Below are 23,541 nucleotides of genomic sequence, written 5' to 3'. Positions count from 1 at the left end.
GCAGGAGTAGTCACAGTAGGTGGCCTGCTACAGAGCTGGGAATGACCTTGGGGAACTGGATTTGGAGGGAGGAGGGAGAGTAAAGATTGCCTACCTGATTCCTTGGCTATCATGGCTCCCTGAAAAGGGAATTAAGTAACAGCCTTATCAATTTTCCCCCACTGCTTTGTATAAATTTTTATGTTTTCAGTCTTCCATTCATTTTCTCATTTTATATGAATACCGCATGTCTTAGGTTTTTGTTATAACAGCTAACTACCCCAAGAGAAATTTCAGGAAAATTCGTTGACAAGAACTGAAATCAGTTTACCTAAATGGTTTATGGAGGTTTGATGGTGATTGGAAGGTCTTTGTATAGTATTTTTAAGAGGAAAAATTAATAAGATGGTTCATACCAGCACAAAGCATATAAAGTACTGTAAGAAGTACCATCTTTCCTCTAAGTGGCAAAATGGATAATGAATACTTCTATATACCACATCTATCAAGGTACTTATCACTTCCACATCCATTTGATTAGCTTCAATATAAAATAAAAAGGCATACCTAAAAGTGTGGAAAGTGGTAGAAAACCACAAACTACTCTGTTTCCAGGGATAACAGCCAGACAACAATTTCTGGTTCACTGCAAGACTAAACATATTTAAAAAAAGCTTAGTTTTAATGGAGGTAAAGAATGTCATGGTTCATAGTACTCAAGTTTAAAGAGAAAATGTGAATATAAAAAGATTAAAAGATATAGGAAAATATAGTAAAGCTTCAGATTTTGTGTCCATTCCCCCATCTTTTAGTTTAGTACTCTTCAATTTATTTCACATCTTTGAGAGGGATGCAATTTTTTTAATTGAGTAATTGAAAGCTTGCTTCACTTGCTTGTTTCTTAGTGCATAAATAAAGGGATTTAACATTGGCGAAATAGATATGATAAGAAGTGAAATCCCTTTATTGATAGCTACATCACTCTTGGATGAAGGTTTGATATAAATGAAGATGCAGCTGCCATAAGTAATGGAAACAACAATCAGGTGGGAAGAGCAGGTGGAAAAGGCCTTTTTCCTTTGCTTGGCAGAGGGAAATCTCAGAATGGTCTTGATGATACAAATGTAAGAAAGGATAACACACGCAAAGGTGATGATGAATGTTAACACCGCATCGACTACCACCATCTGTTCTAACAGCCACGTGTCTGAACAAGAGATTTTCAGGAGAGGAGCAGCATCACAACAAAAATGGTCAATGAGATTTGAGTCACAGAACTCCAGGCCCAAGCCTAGACTGACAGGTGGGAGAACAATGATCAGCGCTGCTACCCAGCAGAAGGAGATTAAGTTCCTGCAGACTCTACTGCTCATGATGGTCATGTAATGCAGGGGTTTACAGATGGCCACATAGCGATCAAAGGACATGGTGGCCAGGAGAAAAAATTCTGTTACTGCAAAGAGGTCTATAAACAGCAGTTGAGCGACACATGCACTATAGGTGATGGACTTGTCCCCAGATGATAAGCTATATAGAAATCTGGGGATACAAGCAGTTGTGAGTGAAATTTCTAAGAAGGAGAAATTTTTGAGTAAAATATACATAGGTATTTTAAGGCGGGGGTCAGTCAGAGTGAGGGTGATGATGGTTATGTTTCCAGATAGACTCAACATGTAAGAAAGGAACAGAAAAATAAAAAGCAGAATTTTCAGCCTAATGTCATCTGTCAGACCCAGCAAGATGAAGGTTGTTACTGTTCGGTTTCTCATTCTTGATTGTTGTCTATTGCCCAGCCTGGATGAAAAAGAAAAATACATTTTATTTGTAAAACCAGAGTTCAGTCTAGTGCTAACCTCAAGACAACCTAGCTTGAGTGTCATCCCTATAGTACCATTGTTTAGTGAAGAAAGAAGCATGTAATGCATGCTGACTTTTGATCTTCTCTTTGTGTCACATAACAATTCGTATTTGAATCATATATTTCACATTGATATTCTTACGTGTCTACAGTCTAGCTGTAATCGATATCAGTTTAACACATAATCTTAGAAACATCATTCCACAAAAATTCCTTTTAAAGTAATTGCTTTTGGTTCAACACTTCTGCCTTCTTCTAATGCTTTTCCTAGATAAGTTTTTAGAAGATAACTACTAAAATAAGTGAAGAGTGAAGAGTGTTCTCTGTTAAATAATCTTAATATTATGTTCATATTTAATATTAGTTGTTAACTGGTAAATACTTATTACAGTCTATTTTCTGTTTTTAAAATATTTTTTTACCTTGTGCTTTTTTTTCTTTAAAAGATTCATTTAGGTCATGGGTATGGCACTTGGGAGGCAGAGGCAGGTAGATCTCTCTGAGTTAGAGGCAAGCCTAGTACACATAGTGAGTTCCAGGACAACCAGGGCTATGTAGGTAGACCCTGTCTCAACACTGCCTTACAAAAAAGATTCATTTAGATGTGTCACAGTTCAAATGTTTTTAGATTTTTGCCATATTGATTTGTATTTTCACACATGTTAATATGTATTTTCTATATGTGGCAATTGGTGTTTGTATTTTCCTCTGAATGTCAAAATGGGATGTCTATGTAGTACAATTTTGTGATTCCCAAGACAGGCTCATACAAAGAATTGTTTTCCCAGCTTGCAAGTGGACGTGGAACGGAGTCACCTGGGTATTTGCTTTTCTTGATGAAAACCCTGGTGCCCTCCAACTAGCTGCAAGTTTCATATTCTCTAGATAGTGAAGATTCTTTCATATGATTTCTACCAGAAGGGGTTTCAATAAAGGTATAGTTTTATATAAAATTCTAAAATGAAGTTCTCTGTGTCTATTTTTAAATACAGTCAATTAGCAGCATGTTTTCCTCTCTGTATGCATTCTATTGCGATAATTTTGATTCAGTTCAGGGAAGTCAGGGGACCAGAGTGTGCTGATGTAATTAAAGAGCCACATCTTTGTTATTCTGTTTTGGAGCAACCTTGTTTTAGTGTGAGGTGGTCTTAATCCTTTATTATAAATGACAGTATGAGCTAGTAATATCACATAAGAGAGTAGGCCATTTCTTTAGTTTATTTTCAAGTTCCCTTTCCTTTAGCATTCTATCTGTTCAAAATTGTCTCTGCTCTTCTACTTTCCACTTGTACATGGATTCACGTGTTCTTTGTACGTTTTAAACTATTTTGGCCCAAGTTATCACTCTTTTATTCACTAATTAAACAGCTCAGTCCATTTAATTCACATTTTTTTACAGTATATAATCTCACATTTTCCTGATTTTTTTCTTTTTCTTTCTTTCTTCCCCCCCCCCATTCCCATTTTCCCTCATGGCTCCTTTTCCCTCTTCTAATCTCTATGATTGGAGTAAAGTAAAAAAAAAAACTTTCAAGAAATTGCTTTTGATTCTCACTTAGGAGGCTTTTTCTTCCCCTTTCTTTCCTTCCTTTCTTTCTTTCTTCCTTCCTTCCTTCCTTCCTCTCTCTCTCTCTCTCTCTGTCTTTCTTCTCTCCTTCCTTCCTTCCTTTCTTTCTTAATGAAGTGACTTGAAGTAAGGAAATGACCTCCAGCTTCATATCTGTGGGGAAAATATATGGCACAGTTTTCCAACTTTACCACTGTACTTATTTATGGATCTCTAATTCATGGTTTACTTTCTGCACCTGAATGCCCTTGAACAATTTGCTTAATTCATTTATCTTTTGTTATGTACAAGTGAAAATTCAAATAAAACATTTTGTATACTTGTTATTCATCTTTTCATAAGAGTCTCCATGAAGAGATATTGTACTTTTTAAAATTTATTTTACATTTATTTTAATGTTTGAAATTACAATAATTATGTTTCCATCTTTCCTTTCCTCAGGCCAACCCTCTTATGAATCCTCTTGCTCTCTCTCAAATTCATGACTACTTTAATTATTGTTCCATATATGTATATATATTTCTAAATACTAAATACAACCTGCTCAGTCTTTTAGATGTTTTTATGTACATAATTTCGGGGCTGATCACTTGGTATTGGATAGTCAATGGGGGAGTATATTCTCTGGTGTGTGAAAATTTTTTAGCTTGTTGCCATCTCATCTGTCTACTTTTGTAGGTCTTACACTTAAGACTTTTATTGATACATCAAAAGTGAATGACAACAAGTGTTGCAAGTATGTGCAGAGAAGGCAACCCTCCATTTAGTTATCAGGAATGCAAAGTAGTATAGATATATTAGAAAGTGACATAAAGGTTTTAAAGAAATAAAAACTAAAATTACAGTGTGGTTTCAGTCCCGTTCCTTGTTATGTATAATTTTCTCCATCATAATAAGATTGAAAATTAAATTACCACATTGTGGGTGTGGTTTATTCAGTTAGAATGATGTCATTTTGTTCCATATATTATTACAAATGGCAGAACTTTCTTTCTACTTAAATTGCATATTATATTATTTGGTGTATGTGTCTCATTTTTAAATTTATTTGTCTATTGATGGGCACTTAGTTTTTTATATTGTATATTGTCATGATGACAAAATGAACATGGGAGTACAGACATACCTTCAACATGTCATCTTTGATATCAATACAATTCTTTGAATATGTATTTCCATGGATCTAGAAAGCACTATGTAAAAGTTTGTAGGAGTAATGCTGTAAAGAACATAATGTTTCTAAGAAACCTCTGACAGTGGAATCAGGATGTATCCCTGGTGCACAAAAGGACTTTGGGAGCATATTCCCCATGGAGGGATACTCCCTTAACCTAGAGGGAGGAGGGAGGGCCTAGTTCCTACTCCAAATGACTTGGCAGATTTAGATGACCCCTCCTGCAAGGCATCACCCTACATGTGGAGTGGGAGTGGGTGGGAGTGGGTGGGAGGTGAGGGTGGTCAGGGGCATGGGAGGGTGAGAGAGAGGGAGGGAGGGAGGAAGAGGGAACTGGGATCGATATGTGGAATAAGAAATATAAATAAAAAAATCAAAAAAAGAAGTAAAAAATTAAAAAAGAATTAAAAAAATATTTGCTTTACTCATAGAATGAGTCCTGAGAATTTTCTTTTTAAATGAACCTCATAGTAAAAACTCATTGATGATTTAAGACTATCTTTAATATTATAGTAATTGGTCTGACACTCTATAATTCTTTCTTATTAACTAATGCCTAATGATGGAGCATATTTCTTGTGCCTTTATATCGTTAGGAACCATCTAAGCTTTCCATTTCTCTTTATTTCTTTGCCTCAGCTTCTTCAACAGTATCTAGTTTATGGGACTATTGTGATAATTGGTTGGATAATTCCCCAAGAATTCTTGGTAGATAGTAAGTTAGGGCCAGTATTTCAAAGTCTTTTGTTCATTTATGTCTTCATTTTGCCTTTCTTCCTTTGCTCCTTGATTTGCGCTAACATTTTTGCTAATTTATTTTGTCATTAATCAATGGCCATTGTGAATACTATGTTTTTGTTCTTGTATTCTTGATAATAGATGAAAACTTTTGGTGCCTTTGATAACCTTCTATGCTTTTTTATTGAGTTAACAAGAGGCAGAGTGAGGCTTCTTCAGTTTGGAGAATGCATAGTAGGATTCTAATTTTATTTCTGAAAACATTATGGTTTTCATTTTCATTCATTCCTTTATCAATGCAATCAGAATATTTTTCTCAAATCCCGATAGGATTAATCTTTCCAAATGTGTTGTGAAAAAATTTAGTCTATTAAGTCTATTTTGTAAATAAAGAATTCTATTTTTGTCCAAACTAGAAAAGGTTTCTTATGAAAATAATAGCTCCAGCACAATGGTCACTCTTATTTCTTATGAGTTACACTCTGGAAGAAATCTAGGTGTTTATTTCCTTAAAGTTAGTGGATTGAGGCATGCTGTGTCTACTAAGAAAGTTAAAGTGAAGGCAGTAGATTATCATAATCAGACAAATACATTTTGGTTTGTAAGCATCTCTGCAGAACAAGAGAAAGAATCCAAGGACAGGAAAGAAATAATTAGCTGATAATCAGATAGATTTCATTAGGATTGGGGTAGTATCCTTCCAGACAAGATCATTTGGGAATTGAGCCCAAATATGAAAATTCTGCCCTTAGGTTTTTATGTTGAAAACACTCTTTTTGCCTGATCAGTAATGCCTTTTCCCCTTTGAACCAGAATACGAAATGAACGTTCTGATCAATCAATTTAGTTTAGGTATATTTTCTTTTTTTAAAAAATTTTATTTAAATTTGAAACAAGCTTGTCTTACATGCCAATCCCAGTTCCTGCACCCCCCTTCCTCCCCTGTTCCACCAATCCCCATCCCATTCCCTCTCTGCTCCCCAGGGAGGATGAGACCTTCTATAGGAGTCTTCAAAGTCTGTCATATCATTTGGAGCAGGGCCAAGCCCTCCCTCATGCGTCTAGGCTGAGAGAGTATCCCTCTATGTGGAGTGAGCTCCCAAAGTCCATTTGTACCTAGGGATAAATACTGGTCCACTACCAGAGGACCATAGACTGCCCATTCCTCCCAACTAAAACCACATTTAGGGTATCTGGGTCAGTATTATGCTGGTTTCTCAGCTATCAGACTGGAGTAATGTTGAGGATTTCAAGTTCACTTGTGAACTCAGTAGTCACAAATGACAACACTGCAAATATTTTGGAGGTTTCATGAAGGATATTACAGTTTCCATTTGTATACAGACTGGTAAAAGTGTCATTGTGGACCACTTATGCTTGCCTTTAAAATTACCTTGTATCTGAGAATACTCATGAGTTTATTTGAGCATATTTCTTGGAAATATATGTGATTGGTATAGATTAAATAATTAGGATAGAATGAGTGAACAAGATATGACTATATTCTTCCCAAGAATGCATATATAAATTATTTCAAATGAATCCAATTATTTTATCTATTTAATTTTTGTAGAACAGAAAATGACACCATGAATATATTTCCTTGTCTAGCAACACTAGTATTGGTTTTTTGCTACCTCTGATATTTAAATGGACAAGTGTGACTGCTAAAGAGGCTAAGAAAATAGAATGATGAACAAAGGAACTGAAGTAATGTAAGTGCAGAACAAACAGAATAAAGCATACTTACTCTTCTGGGAGGCAGTCATGTCTCTAGTTGATCTATAATCTTGGTTTTCCTAAAGGTGAAGCTTATAGTACAAGTGTGATCAAATATGTGCTGAAACCATATGAAGATGCACACAGACACAGAGAATTCTTTTACAGAAGATAATGCTGTTTTTGGTTACCAGATTCACATATTTAAAGACTGTCTATTCTAAACTCAGTAACTGGTTTATTCCATCTCAAAACTGAAATTAAGACATATAAAATGATCTTCAGAGTATTTTGGTGGATAATTTCCAATTTCTCTGGACAAAGAGAATTTCAAATTGTAAAGAAAGGTGGTTATTTTATTATGCTAGTCTTTTATGCATGTGTAGAGGATAAAGAAGTGGTTCCTTTGTGGCCAAAAACAAACAAAGTTAATGACTGTAATAGTTGTTAATTGGCAGACTACCAAGCAGCAGCAACAGTGGGACTTGTGTCCTTAGAGATAATAATATGCACCAGATTTTTGACATGCTTTTTATTTTAAATCAATCTTTTCTCATTTTACATACCAATACCTGTTCCCACTCCATCCCCTCCTCCCCCTACTCCCCCACTCCACCCCATCCATTCTTCAGAGAGGATAAGGCTTCCCATGGGGAGCCAACGAGGTCTGGAACATCTTTTTGAGGCAGGACCAAGGCCCCCCCACTTACATCTAGGCTGAGCAAGGTATACCTCCAAAGAGAATGGGCTCCAAAGAAGACATTTCAAGCACTACAGATAAATCCTGTTTCCACTGCCAGTGGCCCCACAGACTACCCAACCCACACAACTGTCACCGACATTCAGAGGGCCAAGTTTGGTCACAAAGCAGGTTCCTCAGCTGTCAGTCCAGAGTCAGTGATTTCTCACTAGCTCAGGTCAGCTGTCATTGTGGGTATTCCCAAAATGATCTTGACCCCTTTAATAATATGCAACAGTTTTACTAGACAAGTTGTAAATACAAATCAATAACTGTCTGATAAAAGGACAAATCAGAATTCCCAGAAAGTTTAACTTAACTCATAGGTAATAAAAGATAAAAGTTGCTTGATATATATGTTTTGATTGAAAAAGTAGAAATATACTCAAAGGAAGTTGGTATCTAAGTTTAAATACTTTTCTGTGTTGAAAATATGCAATTCTATCATATTCTTACTAAACTACCTTCCTTATTGGCTCCTTCTCCCCGTTTCCTCTCACTCCATCTCTGCACAGATCTAAAAGACATGAACACTGGAAAAGTATTGCTAGAGGCTAGAGATTTGACTGGGATGGTCAGATGGCGATATGAGAGGGTAGAGGATGAGAGTAATCAGAATGCACTCTATATACATACAAAATTATCAAAGAATAGATTTAATTGATTAAAAGGAGATACCTAAGTTATCCCATTTTCTTGATAAAAATTAGCTGTAAAATATGTCAGTTTTTTCAACCCAAGAGAACAGATAGGAAGAAGTATACAGGATAACTGCTCAAATCAATTGATGAAAAGTTTTTGAAATCTTAGAAATAAAGAAGAAATTCAACCTCATGATTTTATAAAGCCGTTGCTTCACAGGTCCATCCAAAAGATATTGAAATTTAAAGAAAAATGTGTGCATGCTTAATGCTTTTTGCTTAGGGTACAGAATAAATGAATTTATACACAGCATATAATCGAAAAGATAACCACCAAAACTCTGTAAGTCATTAACCAGTTTAACATCTGTTAAAATATTATGTGGACAGACATACAATCATGTAGCATGTGTTCCCTGAGTTATTTTTTGAAACAGCTTTGCCACCTGGTATCACTGATAAATTAATTAGCCATGTCAACCACATATTCTATTTGTATGAATTACATTTAAATTTTTTTGAAAATTATACTTCAATAGAATATATATCAACATAGAAAGAAATAGCTAGAGTAGGGAATATGTATTCCTTAGTAATATTTGCCAGAATATTTTTCTTAAACTTGATTAACTCTGTGGGTAGCATGGCATCTGGCCATTTCTAAGCCCTTCCTTGTTGACCTAATGTTTTTCTAATGCTGATTTATCTGGGTGTGGAATAACAGACAATTTGATATCAAATAACATTCACAGTCAAGGAATTCAACAATGTAGATAAATCTCAAATTAAGCAGATATTTTTCTATTATAGAGGTTTTTAGAAATAAGTCATAGCAATACATTATAAAACAAAATGCTGTGCCCCTCTTCATTCTAAATGAAATAAAAGTACAGCTTCATCCTTCAAAAACTTAATTCTGCTCATTCTTATTTTTAATTTTTATGATTGTATTTTAAATACATTTCTCCTTTCCCTTTCTTCCATTCACACCCTCTCATGAACCCTTCCCCACCCTCCTTCAAATTCTTTTTCATCAATTGTTATTGTGGTTGTTTACTCTTATCTGTGAAAGCCCTTCCCTAAGAAACACCTACTTATCATTTAGATAGGGTCTGGCGAACTCATTTAATCCTCCGCTTTCACATATGTATATGTATTTCCCAAATATAACCCGTTGAGGCCATATGTTACTGGTATGTATGCTTTCAGTGCTGACCTTTTGGCAATCAATTGATGTGTTCCTTCCTAGGGAAGGCCACCTCTCCCAGCTTTGCTGAGTTGTCTGTATTTCTTTGTGTGGGACTGAGGCCCTTTAAACTTTTTCCTGTCCACTTTGAGATGTTCGTTGGTGTCATTCTTGTTCAGCTCAATTTTAGGCAGCCCTGTTGTTGTTACTTTGTGGGTATAAGCTCTGATGTTACTAGGATACCCAATCTCACAGGAAACTCCCTGGCTTTAACACTTTTCCCATCCCCCTTTAAACAATGTTCTCTCATTCTTACACGTGGGAGTATCTTGTATCCATTGGGACTGAGCTCCACAAATATTGCTCTAGCTAAGATTTCAAGTATTAAAAAGGAATGGAGAGAATGGACCCAGTTTTTTTTTTTGTTACTGATTTTACTGTGTTTAGAGATTTTCTACATTTATCATGTTAAAGCTATATCATATATAGCATTTATTATGTTGAGCTATGTTCCCTCTACCCCTAGTCTCCAAATGTTTTTGTCATGAAGTTATGCTGATTTTTGTCAACAACATTTTCTGTATCTATTGAGATGATCATGTGATTTACATGACAGTGCTAACAGAATGTGATGGGTGTGTTGGGCCATCTATTGGAGCATGAGTAGTCTTTCAGGGGCCACATCCCTGAACAAAACCTGACTCTTTCCTAGAACAGCCATTTGCCAATAGCTTCCCAACTAGGGTTGAAACTCCCTGACCACCTTCCTCTTCCATGCTCTGATTTTTGTCTGGCTTGATCTTGTATATGCAGCCGCAGACACTGTCAGTTAATATGTGCAACTGATGTGTCAAGAAAACACTGTTTTGTTATAACTGTCCATTGGCTCATAATGTTACTGTGTACTTTTCAATGATGATCCTTGAACTTTGAGATGAGGAAGCACGATACAGATGCTCTATTTAGGACTGACTAAGCACCTTTCAGATGTCATGCTAGCCAATTATGGGTCTCTGTGTTGTTCATCATTTACCACAAAAGAAGATTCTCATATGAGGATTGAGAGACAAACTTATCTATGGGTATAACTATAAGCCTTTAAGAGTCAGTTTAATACTCTGTCTTTAGTAGTTGGTTTAATACTAGGTCTATTTATCAGAATAGTAATAGGTTCTCACTTAGGGAGACCTACCCAGACTCATTAACAGTACTGGGTATGAGTTCCATTTTGTGGAGTGTTTTAAATCCAGCTAGAAAATGGTTGGATACTCATACAACATTCATACCACTGCTACACTAGAGGTTATATTTTTCCACACTGTTGTAGCTTCCAGGATTCACAGCTGGAATAAGACTGATGAGTAGTTTTATCCCCAAATAACATACACAATACCGTCCAGAACTATGACAGCTATCCAAAAGGCATGAATATTCCAGGTAAGCACAAGTTTGATTCCTCCATATTCTCAGGTATGTGGTGTGTTAAGCAATAGGGTGTTACTTCTGGAGGGCAGCCAAAAGCATTGACAGTAGTCTGTAATATTTAGGGGGCTCTGTGAGACCTTACCTATCAATAAAGCCAAAAGAGGCATTCCATTTCTGTTGGACTTTTTATTTGTTAGCTTGTGGTGTGTAGTAGGAGCATTGTTGCTCCATTTTGTGTGTGTGTGTGTGTGTGTGTGTGTGTGTGTATACATATATATTTTAACAAGATTGTAAGTAATAGGTTGCACTTTTCTTTCCAGAAGGCTTTTAGTGTTATTATGATTTCCCACATTGCTTTTTCTGTCTGTTTGCTCTGTCTTCCACCACACTTAACCTTCATTGTTTTGTTACCCCTAATTCTCCCTTCACATCATGTGAATGTGAATTGTATCTTTTCTTTCTTTAAAGGTCATAATCCCCATTACCCCTTACCAGTTTCCTGATTTCTATGGGTATTGCACCACCACCACCACCAAAACTGCCACCACCACTAACACTTCAAAGCTTGCTATTTATAATGAAAGAGGAGAGAGGAAACCTTGATTTGCCAACTTGGGCACACTTCACTTCTTTAAAAGAAATGCGATTTTCTTGAGTAAGTCATGCGATGCTTGCTTAACTTGCTTATTTCTTAGAGTATATATAAAAGGATTCAGCATGGGTGATATGGAAGAAATTAGCACTGATACACCTTTATTAATGGTTACCTCTTCTTTTGCAGATGGTTTGATATAAATGAAGATGCAGCTGCCATAGGTGATGGAAACCACAATCATGTGTGAAGAACAGGTGGAGAAAGCTTTTCTTTTTTGTTGAACAGAAGGGAATTTTAGAATTGTCCTTATGATGTACATGTAGGAAAAGACTACACATATAAGAGTAATGATGAAGGTTAATACTGCAGAAGCGATTACCATCTGCTCAATTAACCATGTGTCTGAGCATGATATTTTCAGAAGAGGATTTGCATCACATCCAAAATGATCAATGACATTAGAATCACAGAATTCCAGATGAAGGCCTAAACTAAGTGGTGGGAGGATAATCATGAATGCTGCCATCCAACAAGAAACAACCATTGTTCTGCACACCCTGTTGTTCATGATGGTCATATAATGCAAAGGTTTACAGATGGCCACATAGCGATCATATGACATGGTAGCCAGAAGAAAAAATTCAGTTACTCCAAAGAGATCTGTAAAAAATAATTGAGTTGCACATGCATTGTATGTAATTGTCCTGTCTCCAGTTGAAATACTGTATAAGAATCTTGGAACACAGGCACTTGTAAAAGAGATTTCTAGGAAAGAAAAGTTTTGGAGGAAGAAATACATGGGAGTTTTAAGGTAGGGATCCACTGTGGTGAGGGTAATGATGGTTAAATTACCAGTTATACTCAGTAGGTAGGTGATAAATAGAAAAATAAAAAGCAAGACCTGTAATTGAGGGTCATCTGTGAGTCCCAGGAGGATGAATGTTGTAATTGATGTGTGGTTTCTCATTATCAATATCAGGAATTTCCTGAACCCAAATGTTAATGTCAGGGAGATTTGGCCTGTAGAATTTAATGACAAAAGTCATCAACGCTGAACATTTTTATATAAAAAAAAACATTCAATTCACTTAATGTCTATGTATTATTTTTATTAACGTGAAGAATTTTAGAGTGAGAAGATATATGCTTACATGTCCATATACATTTGTGGTTTAGTTAGGTGTGCATGTGAGTGCACATTTATAAAACATTTTATGGAGAATATTAAAACAATGTTGCAAAATATCCTCACCACAGAACTGTACTCCCCCTTCTCCTTTACGTCAGATCTACCTTCTGCCTCAGTTATTTAGTTATCAAACTATTACTCTCCAGCTTCTAATCTTCTTCACTTAAAAATGTGCCACTGCATTCCTTCGTATGATTTAACTCATTATAAACAATTAAACAAATATAAATGTTTTGATATACACCAAGCAGTATTGTATCTGTACCACTTATGTATTGCCATAATCTGCAAAGTATGGATGTTTATTAATTCCGATTATTTATTTTTAAATTTATAAATGTATGTATTATTTTTGTGTGTTTATGTGTATGCACATGCTATAGTATATGTATATGGAAGTCAGAGGACAATTTGTGGTACTTGAGTCTCTACTCCTACCATGTGAGTCCCAAGTCCCAAGTATTAAACTCAGGATTTCAGGCTTGGAGACAAGAACTTTTAGATCACTGAGCCATATCATTTAATCTTTTTAAATTGAACATAGTTTATCTTCATACAATATATTCTGATTACAGTTTCCCATCCTCAACTCCTCCAAGATCCTTCTCACCCACCCAAACCCACACCCTTTATCTATCATTAGAATAAAACAAACATATAAAACAATTAATAATAATAGTAATACAATAAAATAAAAACAAACCAGAATATGACTAAACAAACAAACAAACATAAAAAGAGACCAGGAAAAGCACAAGAAACACATACGGATATCTTTTTGGCCCTATATTCACTTGAAAATGGGAAATTTGAGGCACCAATAGGTGCCACTCTTTTCTACATCAGTGGCGAGCCAGTCTTCAGAGTCTTAGTATGTCTTCATTACTGTCCTCTCACTATCAAAATATACATGACTAAATGTTTCATTTTTACCAACACAGTGTTTTACATTAGTCATCATAACAAAGGAATAGTTAGCCAGATTTTTTTGTCTAAACTAAAGTGGTTGAGAGATAAAGCAAGGCACAATTAAAAGTCATGCTGGTACAATTGGTGAAATAGAATAGTTATGGACACCACCTAATAAATATTTCTATGCAATTTTTTTGTTTATGTAATGCTTAATATCAGGGATGAGAGATATTAAAATGCCAACTATAATTATTTTTCTTTGTTTGAGTCTGTAGACTGTTTAGTAATTTGATTTCTCTATGTTTGTTCAGTATTTTTCTCCATGAAGAATTAAGACCAGAAGCTAGGGACTTTGTTAATGTTAAAATCATCAGCTAGACTAAGGAAATATTTCCCCAATTATATTGATAGATACTATTTTTTTCTATAAATTATGTTTTTGGAGCTCAAAAATTTTTTCATGACTAAGACTCAAGTAACTATTTCAAAATTAAGCTGTTTTCCTATGGTTTTGAAACATTTCCATCAGATAGTTATTTCAAAAATATAATGACTTAGGCAAATGCATCATAGTAACTAACATATTTATGGGCTTTAATGGAACATTTCAGCCCAGCATGTAATATGTGGCTTGTCTATTATTTCAAGTATCATTTCTTTCTCTTAAGAACCTTACTTAGTTTATATGAGTTATCACAGAATCTCAATGCATTGCAGTGTATAGAACATCAAAGTTTATTCCCTCTCTCTAAATGCATTGCTGAATCTACTAACCTCAGAAAGTCTTGATTCATGTACTTGTAGACTTTTGAGCAATGTTTTTCTACTTTTTCTTTTTCATTTTCTGGTCTGAGTGAGCACTGCCTTTAGCTCCTACTGGTCCCACATATATTGATAATCACCATTTGACTGGGACTCCATCCAAATCAAATCAATAAATATAAATTTAAAAAATAAAATGGGAAATAAAATGTGATAGAGAGCTTACATCACTTGATAAGTCCATTGTCATCAGAAGGTGACTAGGGTTCACACTCTGAGAATCTCTCACTGGGCTTCTGCATATATATAAAGTATAATATATTACATATAATATTATATAATTTACATAATTATGAAATACATATGATTTAGACTATATTATTTTTTTGTAAGTCATATAGGTGTTCACTGTCTAACCCATGCCGGCCTCAAACTCACTCTCCTCTTGTCACTGCATCCTAGTTGACGGGATTTACAGTCCCCACATCAGGCCACATCTTCTCTTCAAGCCTCAACTCACCACCCAGCTTCTTTGTCATTGAACTCAGCTTTGCTTAGATCTCAAGACTCCCTTTAACTTTTAATCATAAATACATGGCTTTTCCTGAATTCAGTCTTAAACAAATGCTTAAAATTTAATAATACCAAGATATTCATCTTAACTAAGTGATGTTTATTTTCCAGAGACCAAGAATGTGTACATATGTGTACATATATTTAATTTAAAAATATTTAAAAATATGGATATATGTCTGTTTGTGAGGAATTTTATTTTTGAATCTTTCTAAATCAGGCACAGTCATAATTTTTAGGGTCATCATTCCAGGGTCATCATTTCACAAATGATTGTAGATTTGCTCCATGAAATGCTATGGCAAGTATTCAACATTGATTGTCTAAGTCTAAAACTTTTGTTAAAGGGAAAATCAGAGCACTATATTTCCCACTCATCTTTTCCTGCAAGTGCGTAAACAAAACATAAAGGCATACACATGAACACAGGTGGAGTCAAAATATGTTCATACTTACCCTATGGCTGGAGGTCATTGCATGACATCTGGTGTCAGTTTATCTGTAGTTGCTAGCAGCAAGGTCCAGGCTGAACAGTGACACTGCATCAGAGATGTCAACACTAAGTTTTCTCAGGGAAACACACTCAGGCCCTGAAGTACCTGAGCTCCTGGCAGAGACTTTTTCCATAAGGGAGCACCTGCCATTTAAAGCACAGAAGACGTGTTCTTGCTTCCTTGTTAGCCACAATTCAGCAATGCACAGCAAAAATTGCTGGTTTTGTAATGGGAAGTTGGATAGTTAAGGACAGATAAGCTTCTGGATATATTTAACACAAAGACTGTTACTATTATTTTATATATTCCAACCATAATAAAAGACATTGGAGACAAGAAACAAAACAATCCTTGGAGTCTTGTGTTTAAAATCACTTAGGAATCAAGATAATTTTTTTTTTGCAATCAGCTCCTCACAGACAATAACAAGGAAAAGCCCAGGGGATGAGAAAATGTAAAACATTAGACACAGTGTTGGTGCTGGACAACAGGAGTTAAACAATACTACTTAAAGTTTTCCCTGTATTGTCCATGGTAATAAAACTGGCATAAGACCATGTTGTCTTTACAAAGTAACTCATGGACATTATGAAAATTCTCTAATAAAAGAAAAACAAACAAAACAAAGTAAAAAACAAACACCCCCCCCTTCAAAAACTTGACAATCAATTGAAAAAAAAAACCTGAAAAAACTTGAGGATGTCATTCTGTATGATGGATTTTTTATTTTATCACCACACTTACACTGCCCAATGTCAATTGAGACACTTGTTAGCATTGCTTCTTTGCAATAGCATACTGCGTTAAGGATTTGTGTGGCCATTTTGTCACCTGTGATTACTGGTCTACCACACCAATCACACAGAGTTTTTTACTCTCAGCTCAGGTGGAAGGATTTCATGTTAGTGTGGTTGTTTTTTATCAGACATATTAAAAGATCTGTGAGGCCTCAGTGTGGGAAAAAGTAGAGTGTGTCTGGTTAACTTGGGGAGAAAAGAAATGGATAACCTGGTCAAAAAAAAATGTTAAATCTTAAAAGAAAAAAAAAAAATCAAGTCACAAAACAGCCAGGAAATCTGGGACACTGTGAAAAGACCAAACCTATGACTAATAAGTATAGAGGAAAGAGAAGAAATTCGGGCCAAAGGCCCAGAAAACATTTTCAACAAAGTTATAAAATATAATTTCACCGCTCTAAAGGAAGAGATGCCTGTCATAGCACAGGAAGCATGCAGACAGAATGCAAAGTATGCAGGGAAAAAAAAATTCCCTAGGACACAGAATCATTGAAACACTAAATGTTCAGAAAAAGGAAAAAGACCAAGTAACATATAAAGGCAGGGCCATTGGAATAACACCTGACGTCTCAATGGAGACTCTGAAACCCATAGCTGCCTGGACTGATGTTCTACAAAATCTAAAACACCACAAATGCCAGTCCAGACTACAATACTCAGCAAAACGATCAATCACAATTAACAGAGAAAGAAAAACATTCCACAATAAATCTAAATTTACATAATGTCTATCTACCAATTCAGCTCTACAGAATGTACTAGAGGGAAAACTTAAGTCTGAAGAGGTTGACTACATCCAAAAGGACACAAGGAAGAGAATAATCCAAACTTAGGCTTGTTACTAACTAGCTCTTACAACTTATAAATTAACCTATATTTCTTATCTAAGTTCTACCATGAGGCTCATGGCTTGTTACCTCGTTTGCTACGTGTCCTGCTTCTTCTGTGTCTGGCTGGAGATTCCTCAGACTCTGCCTTCCTTCTTCCCAGCATCCTCCTAGTCTGACTTTCCCACCCAGTCTCTTTCTGCCCAGCTATAGGCCAGTCAGCTCTTCATTAACCAATGAGAGTAATATGTATTTACACCATACAAAGATTTTCCACAGCAATTTATTTTATTTTAGGTATTTTATTTAGTGTTCAGCCTGCATGTATGTTGCTCGCCAGAAGGGGGCACCAGATCTTATTATAGAGGGTTGTGAGCCACCATGTGGTTGCTAGGAACAGAACTCAAGATCTCGGAAGAGCAGCCAGTGCTTTTAACCTGTAAGCCACCTCTCTAGCCCCCCTGAGCCATCTCTCCAGCTCCAATTTACCTTATACTTTACATGAAAATAAAACTAATAAATACAAATAAACAAACAGAATCAATAAATAATACAGAAGTTAACATTAGGTACAAAACCATGAATGTATAAATGTGAAGAAAAGAGCACTGGGTCAGGGTGCATCCACAGTCCCTTCCTGTGGATGCAAGTAAAATAGGTCAAAGACTTAAAACTAGCACATAAACAGAAATTCCTAGAGGAAACTACGCAAAGAAATCTTGATAAAATGAAGTTGCTGACCAGTGTTTTGCTTGCTTTATATATAACCTCAGCAAAAATAGACAAATGGGAAAAGAACAGACTGAAAAGATTGTGTGTAGCAAAGCAAACTACAGAGAGAAAGTCAACTCACGGGATGGAAGAAACTACTCATAAATATAGTTAATGAGTAGCTAATTTACAAAATATTCAAGGAATGCTATCAATTTAAAAGAATAGACTATTTCGATTGATAAAGCAGGCAGTGAACTCAAACACACACCTTGCTTGGGGACTGGTTGGGAAAATGCAAATCAAAAGCAGAGGGGTGGGGGGGGGTGAGCGTGGAGGGGTTGGGGGGAGTGGGAGGCGTGTACAGTGCTCGTGCCTGTAATCTCAGCTTTGCTCATGGATAATAAGTTCCAAGCTAGTCTGAAGATACAGTTTGACTTTGTCTCAGTGACAATAGTGATAACAAACAAACAAGAACAAAAAATATATGGTTAACAGGAAGGTAAAATGTTTCCATCATAACAGGGAACAACGAGACTGTTCCTGAAACATTAAAAACTGAACTAAAAAAAATTCAAACAAACAACCTCAAAAATCCAAAAAAACACAGCAAAACAAAACAAAACAAAACAAGAAGCAGAACTACTATATGACCCCCAAATCCCACCTTGGATATATTTGCAAAAGAACAGAAACAATGACCTTCAATAAGCATTTTTATACTCATGTATTTTCATCGCTATTTACACTAGGAAGACATCTAAAAATCTAAATGTCTGTCTGAAAATTAGTGAATAAAGAAGTCATAGTGCAGTATCCAAAAATAAAAGAAATAATTTAAAAAGAAAATGCATGAAATGTATAAAATGGAATATTATTCAGCCTTAAGTTATCAGGAAATCTTGACATATACAACACAGAAATGAACTTGGAAGATGTTCTAAACCAAAAAATCAGGTCATAGAGTGATAAATAATGTAGGAGTCATTGTAATTCATCTCAGAACAGAGGGTAGAGAGGTACTTGTCAGATGTGAGGAATTAGAGAGCTTGGAAGTTTCTGATCAATGATTACATCACTTTAGTCACCACATTGAATAAGTCCTAAAGATCTACAGCATAACATCCTCATAGTTGACAATAGTATGTGGTTCACTAATGTGTTGCAATGGTAGATTTCATGTTAAGCCTTCTTTCCAAATTATAAAACAGACATAAGTGGGAGACAGGCAGTGGTTTGGAACTGTTGGATATTTTTATTAATTGATTGCGATGAAGGGTTCATGGATGAATATATTCCTTAAAATGCAGTTTGTTTTTTTGTATATCAACTATGTCTCAACATAGCTACCATCAAACGTAGAGTTAAAAGCAAGAACTATTTAAAAATGAGTTGGAGTCTGCAGGGGACAGTACCATTTATGTGCCAGAAGATAATCTTTTATGGAAAGAAGGAAGCAAAAATCCTGGTATATTAAAAACAAATGAATCAAGAGAAGCATCCAGAATGTAAGAGTGACTGATGGTAGTGACTCATGATACTCTTGGATATTCTTTGCAGCTTCTGGGGTAAGCAGAAACTTCCTAGACCTCGCAAGTCTTCCTTTTATTTTAAATGTATTTAACCTTTTCTCTTAACATGTTTTCTTTTTAATTACCATATATTTGTACAAAACAGTGGGTTTTTACTATCACATTTTGAACATGCACATAATGTACTTTGACCATATTTATTCCTCCCATTACTGTCTGTTGTCTCCTCCACCTGATGGTACCTTTATTCCTTCCAAATGGTTCCACCTCTATTTTAATATCTTACATCTAAAGTACACATATTCTGTATGTGGATAGAAAGTGTATATTTATCTGAATTTTGCTTATCTTCCTTACCATGATGATCCCCAGTAATATCCATTTTCCTGCAAATAGCTTAATTTTATTCCTTATGTCCAAGTAAAACTCCATTGTGTACATACACATTTTCTTTATCTGTTCATCTGTTGATGATACCTCAATTGATTCAAATCTATTTAGTGTCACAATAAACACGTGTGTGGCTATCTCTTTGGGCTATGGTGGCCTAACCCTTTAGATATACACCAATGATATATACCAAAGAGGTAGGGTTTTAAAAATATCAAGTACAAAATTTGTGTTCACAGAAGCAAGTTTTTGGGGAAGTTTTATATAAAAATCAACATTAAAAGACGTCTCTATTGTTGTATATTTTATTTTCCTTATAACTATAAAGTAAAAGAATTTACCGAATTTTAAAAATAATTTCATCTGAACTCCTGGAATTCAGTTGTAGAGAAGGAGGAGTGATAAGCAAAGGGGTTAAGACCAGGCTGGAGAAACCCACAGAATCAGCTGACCTGAACTAGGGAGAGCTCATGGAAACCAGCATAGGATTGACCCAGACCCCCTGAACATGGGTGTTAATTAGGAGGACAGGGCAGTCTATGGGGCCTCTGGTAGTGGACCAGTATTTATCCTTGGTATTCAAATGGACTTTGGGAGCCCATTCCACATAGAGGGATACTCTCTCAACCTAGACACATGGGGGAGGGCCTGGAGCCTGCTTCAAATGAAGACTCTCCATGGAAGGCCTTTGCTCTTTGGGGAGCAAAAAGGGGATGGGATGGGGGTAGGGGGTACAGGGGAGGAGGGGTGGGTGAGGGAACTGGGATTGACAGATAAAACAAGCTTGTTTCAAATTTACATAAAAATTATCAAAGGAAAAAAACTTTTAAAAAGTAATTTTAGTTTTTCTTTAAGTGCCATTCAAATGTTAGCACTTTCTATACATGATAATTTAGAAATATAAAAATAATTACATTGTTTTTTGCAACAGATTTAAAATGGTTGTGGCATAGTGTAGTAATGAGATGTGTTCAGACACCAGATTTCAAGGAGGAATAATTGAGTTGAGCATTATAGAATGAAAGGGAAGTTGCTAGGGGGACATGATGAGTAAGATGTGCAAGAAGAATTTCTGAAATAATTGCTTTTGAAAGACATAGAGAGATATAAGAGGACTTCATTGGAACAGGAGGCTCTTTGGAAAGGAACTTTAAATAAGGAGATAGGAGGGAATACAGAGGATTCCTACAGTTAAGTCACCACTCCAGAGGAGGAATGTCTGTGAGAGGGACCCCAAAGCAAATGTATCACTAATCAGATGAAAGCTCACACAAGTGTAACCAAAAGCTAGTTACTTCCTCCAGGTTCTTGGGGCCTATTGTCAAGTTCATAGATATCTGCCTCCATGACCTACATGATTCTCTAGCTACTGGTGTGAACATGGCAGATTGCCCAGGGTCTAGAACAATCTACAGGCTGTTCTTTTCTCAAGTCAAGGATCTTTTCCATTCCACTGTTTCCTAGTAACCCCTGCTCTGAGAGAATATCCGGGGTATGGAAAAAGAGGTAAGATACATACCAGCACTTTCTATCAGGAGGACTTACTTATTTGAGATTTTTTTTTAAAGGATTCTTTTGGCTAAAGTTTAAGCTGAACATTTGAATGCTGGAAGAAGAGTGGATGAGTAGAACACCTCAGTTCCCCTCAGGGTTAGGGAACCCACCTCCTCATCATGTGTTTTAGGGCCACTGTCACCTCCTTGTTACGGAGGGTGTAGATGATGGGGTTGAGCATGGGCGTGACAACTGTGTAGAAAAGACTAAGGATGCGGTCTGTGGTGACAGAAGAGCCTGCTCGGGGTCGGATGTATGTGATACTGGCCGTTCCAAAGAAGAGGGAGACTACAAGCAAGTGGGAGGAGCAGGTAGAGAAGACCTTGCGGCGGCTCTGGGTGGAAGCCATTGCCAGGATGGCTCCCAGGATGCGGGCATAAGAAGTGACTATCAGAGAGAAGGGGATCATGATGAAGACCACAGTGGCTGTCATCACAGAGATTTCGCTTCTGTGCTTCCCAGCACTTGCCAGCCTCAGTACTGGGAGGATGTCACAGAGGAAGTGTGGGATGATGGGGCGTCTGGGGAAAGGCAGAGTGAAGATGAGGGAGGAATGAGTAGTGGCCGTGATGATGCCCATGATCCATGAGGTTCCCACCATGGCTGTACAGGCCCGCTGGTTCATTAGGGTGGAGTAGTGCAGGGGCTGACAGATGGCTGCATAACGGTCATAGGCCATGGCTGTGAGCAGGCAGCACTCTGAGATGCCCAGGACAATAAAGAAATACATCTGGGCTGCACAGCTCCAGAAGGGAATGGTCTGGGGGTGAGAGGAGGTCAAATCAGCCAGGATTCTGGGCACAATGTCGGTGGTGTAGAGAAGCTCCACTATGGAGAGATGGCGTAGAAAGAAGTACATGGGGGAGTGCAGCACAGGGCTGGCTTTTGTAAGAAAGATGATCAGTGAGTTGCCCAGCAAAGTTATCAGGTAGACCAGAAGCACCAACCAGAATAGTGGTCCTTGAAGGGTTCTGAGGTCAGAGAACCCTAGTAGGAGGAACTCAGTTATTGAAGTTTGGTTTTCCTCAGCCATCACTCCAGAGCACAAGCTTTGCACAGCTAAAAGAGAGAGAAATATTTTTGAAATAACCATTTGTGTAATTCAGTAAAACACTTTCCCCACAGTTACTTCTCAAATCAAGACAGCTGGTGTCTTCTGTTTTCAGATGGGCCATGCATCTCAGACATTAAACTCATCTGAACTGATAATGAGGAAAACATGGCTGTGATTTGATCCAGGCCGTTTGACTCCAAAGCCTGTGTATCTTCCGTGTTCACTTTCTCTGTCTCACCTTCCACATGGAGAGACCCAACTTTGTGCTTTAAGTGAAGCAGTCAGTTGTTGTGCCCTTTGTACCCAACATACTGAAACTGAAACTCAAATGGCCACAATAGAGACAGTCCCAAGGTAGTGTCTAATGATCATCACATTGTGTCTAGGATTTAGGATGCTCCATAACAATGTGAATATTTGTTACCTCACAGCATAGACACATCATAGTTAGGGATTCTGGCACCTGCCCCGGTTCCGTTCTTTTTATCTGCATCCTTGTGACCTAGCACACTGTATGGGTTAAAATTCCACTTATCCTTCAAGCTTCATTCAGTTCAATCCCCGTGGCAGCATATGTATTCCTTGTACTTAGATGCGTTTATCTATGGCATTTCAGGATTAAAAAGGACATTTAGGGTTAAGTATTTCTATGAACAACAATAACATTTTATGTATAACATTTTAGAAAGGTGTTTGGTGTTCATGCACAGTAGTAGTGACAGGGGACTCACTTATGGGTTAAAGCAGTTCCTCCCAGCATTGGCCTCTTCTGACTATAGGAAAGTCTTAATTACAGTGCGTTTGGGCACATAGGTGTTGGATAACTGGCATTCTAAACTCTCTTTTACCATGCAGTTGTCATCTAGTTGAAGAAAATGATTTTTGGAGAGAACATTTTTCCTTATTCTTACTCTCATGAGACACATGCCACAGACCCAGGACTTCTTAGTGTTACTTCCAGTGTGAGATCCTACAGGACATGGTAGGGAGAAGTTGCTAACCTTTCCCAGGTGCCTCATTGCTCAGTGTTCTCTACCTAAGGCTTAATATTTGTCAAATCACTGATAGAGTACAGTCTATAACCTTCCTTTTCTCTGTTTTGAAGATGAGAGGATGTAATTATAG

At 36.7% G+C, this 23,541-nt stretch overlaps 3 protein-coding genes across 3 annotated transcripts; all 3 read right to left on the bottom strand.

Moving 5' to 3' along the window:
- Positions 1–812: 812 nt before the first annotated feature.
- LOC127215833 (olfactory receptor 6C2) lies at positions 813–1,748 on the bottom strand. Its single transcript, XM_051176326.1, has one exon. It carries the CDS (start codon positions 1,746–1,748, stop codon positions 813–815), a length of 936 nt encoding a protein of 311 aa, XP_051032283.1.
- A 9,901-nt stretch (positions 1,749–11,649) lies between these two features.
- On the bottom strand, positions 11,650–12,636 carry LOC127215832 (olfactory receptor 6C68). Its single transcript, XM_051176325.1, has one exon. The coding sequence runs from the start codon at positions 12,586–12,588 to the stop codon at positions 11,650–11,652; it is 939 nt and encodes a 312-aa protein (XP_051032282.1). The 5' UTR covers positions 12,589–12,636.
- Positions 12,637–21,459: 8,823 nt separating this feature from the next.
- Positions 21,460–22,395, bottom strand: LOC127215831 (olfactory receptor 10P1). The gene has a single exon (XM_051176324.1). The coding sequence runs from the start codon at positions 22,393–22,395 to the stop codon at positions 21,460–21,462; it is 936 nt and encodes a 311-aa protein (XP_051032281.1).
- Between the last annotated feature and the right edge of the window lie 1,146 nt (positions 22,396–23,541).

Source organism: Phodopus roborovskii, unplaced genomic scaffold (genome assembly GCF_943737965.1).
Source record: "Phodopus roborovskii unplaced genomic scaffold, PHOROB, whole genome shotgun sequence".
Classification (NCBI taxonomy): Eukaryota; Metazoa; Chordata; class Mammalia; order Rodentia; family Cricetidae; genus Phodopus; species Phodopus roborovskii.
The sequence above is the reverse complement of the archived record's forward strand: the minus strand, read 5'-3'. Positions and strand labels throughout refer to the sequence as shown.

Bases quoted from the DNA above. Each gene is read 5' to 3' on its own strand.
- LOC127215833 (XM_051176326.1), bottom strand. From the start codon at position 1,748: ATGAGAAACCGAACAGTAACAACCTTCATCTTGCTGGGTCTGACAGAT.
- LOC127215831 (XM_051176324.1), bottom strand. From the start codon at position 22,395: ATGGCTGAGGAAAACCAAACTTCAATAACTGAGTTCCTCCTACTAGGG.
- LOC127215832 (XM_051176325.1), bottom strand. From the start codon at position 12,588: ATGAGAAACCACACATCAATTACAACATTCATCCTCCTGGGACTCACA.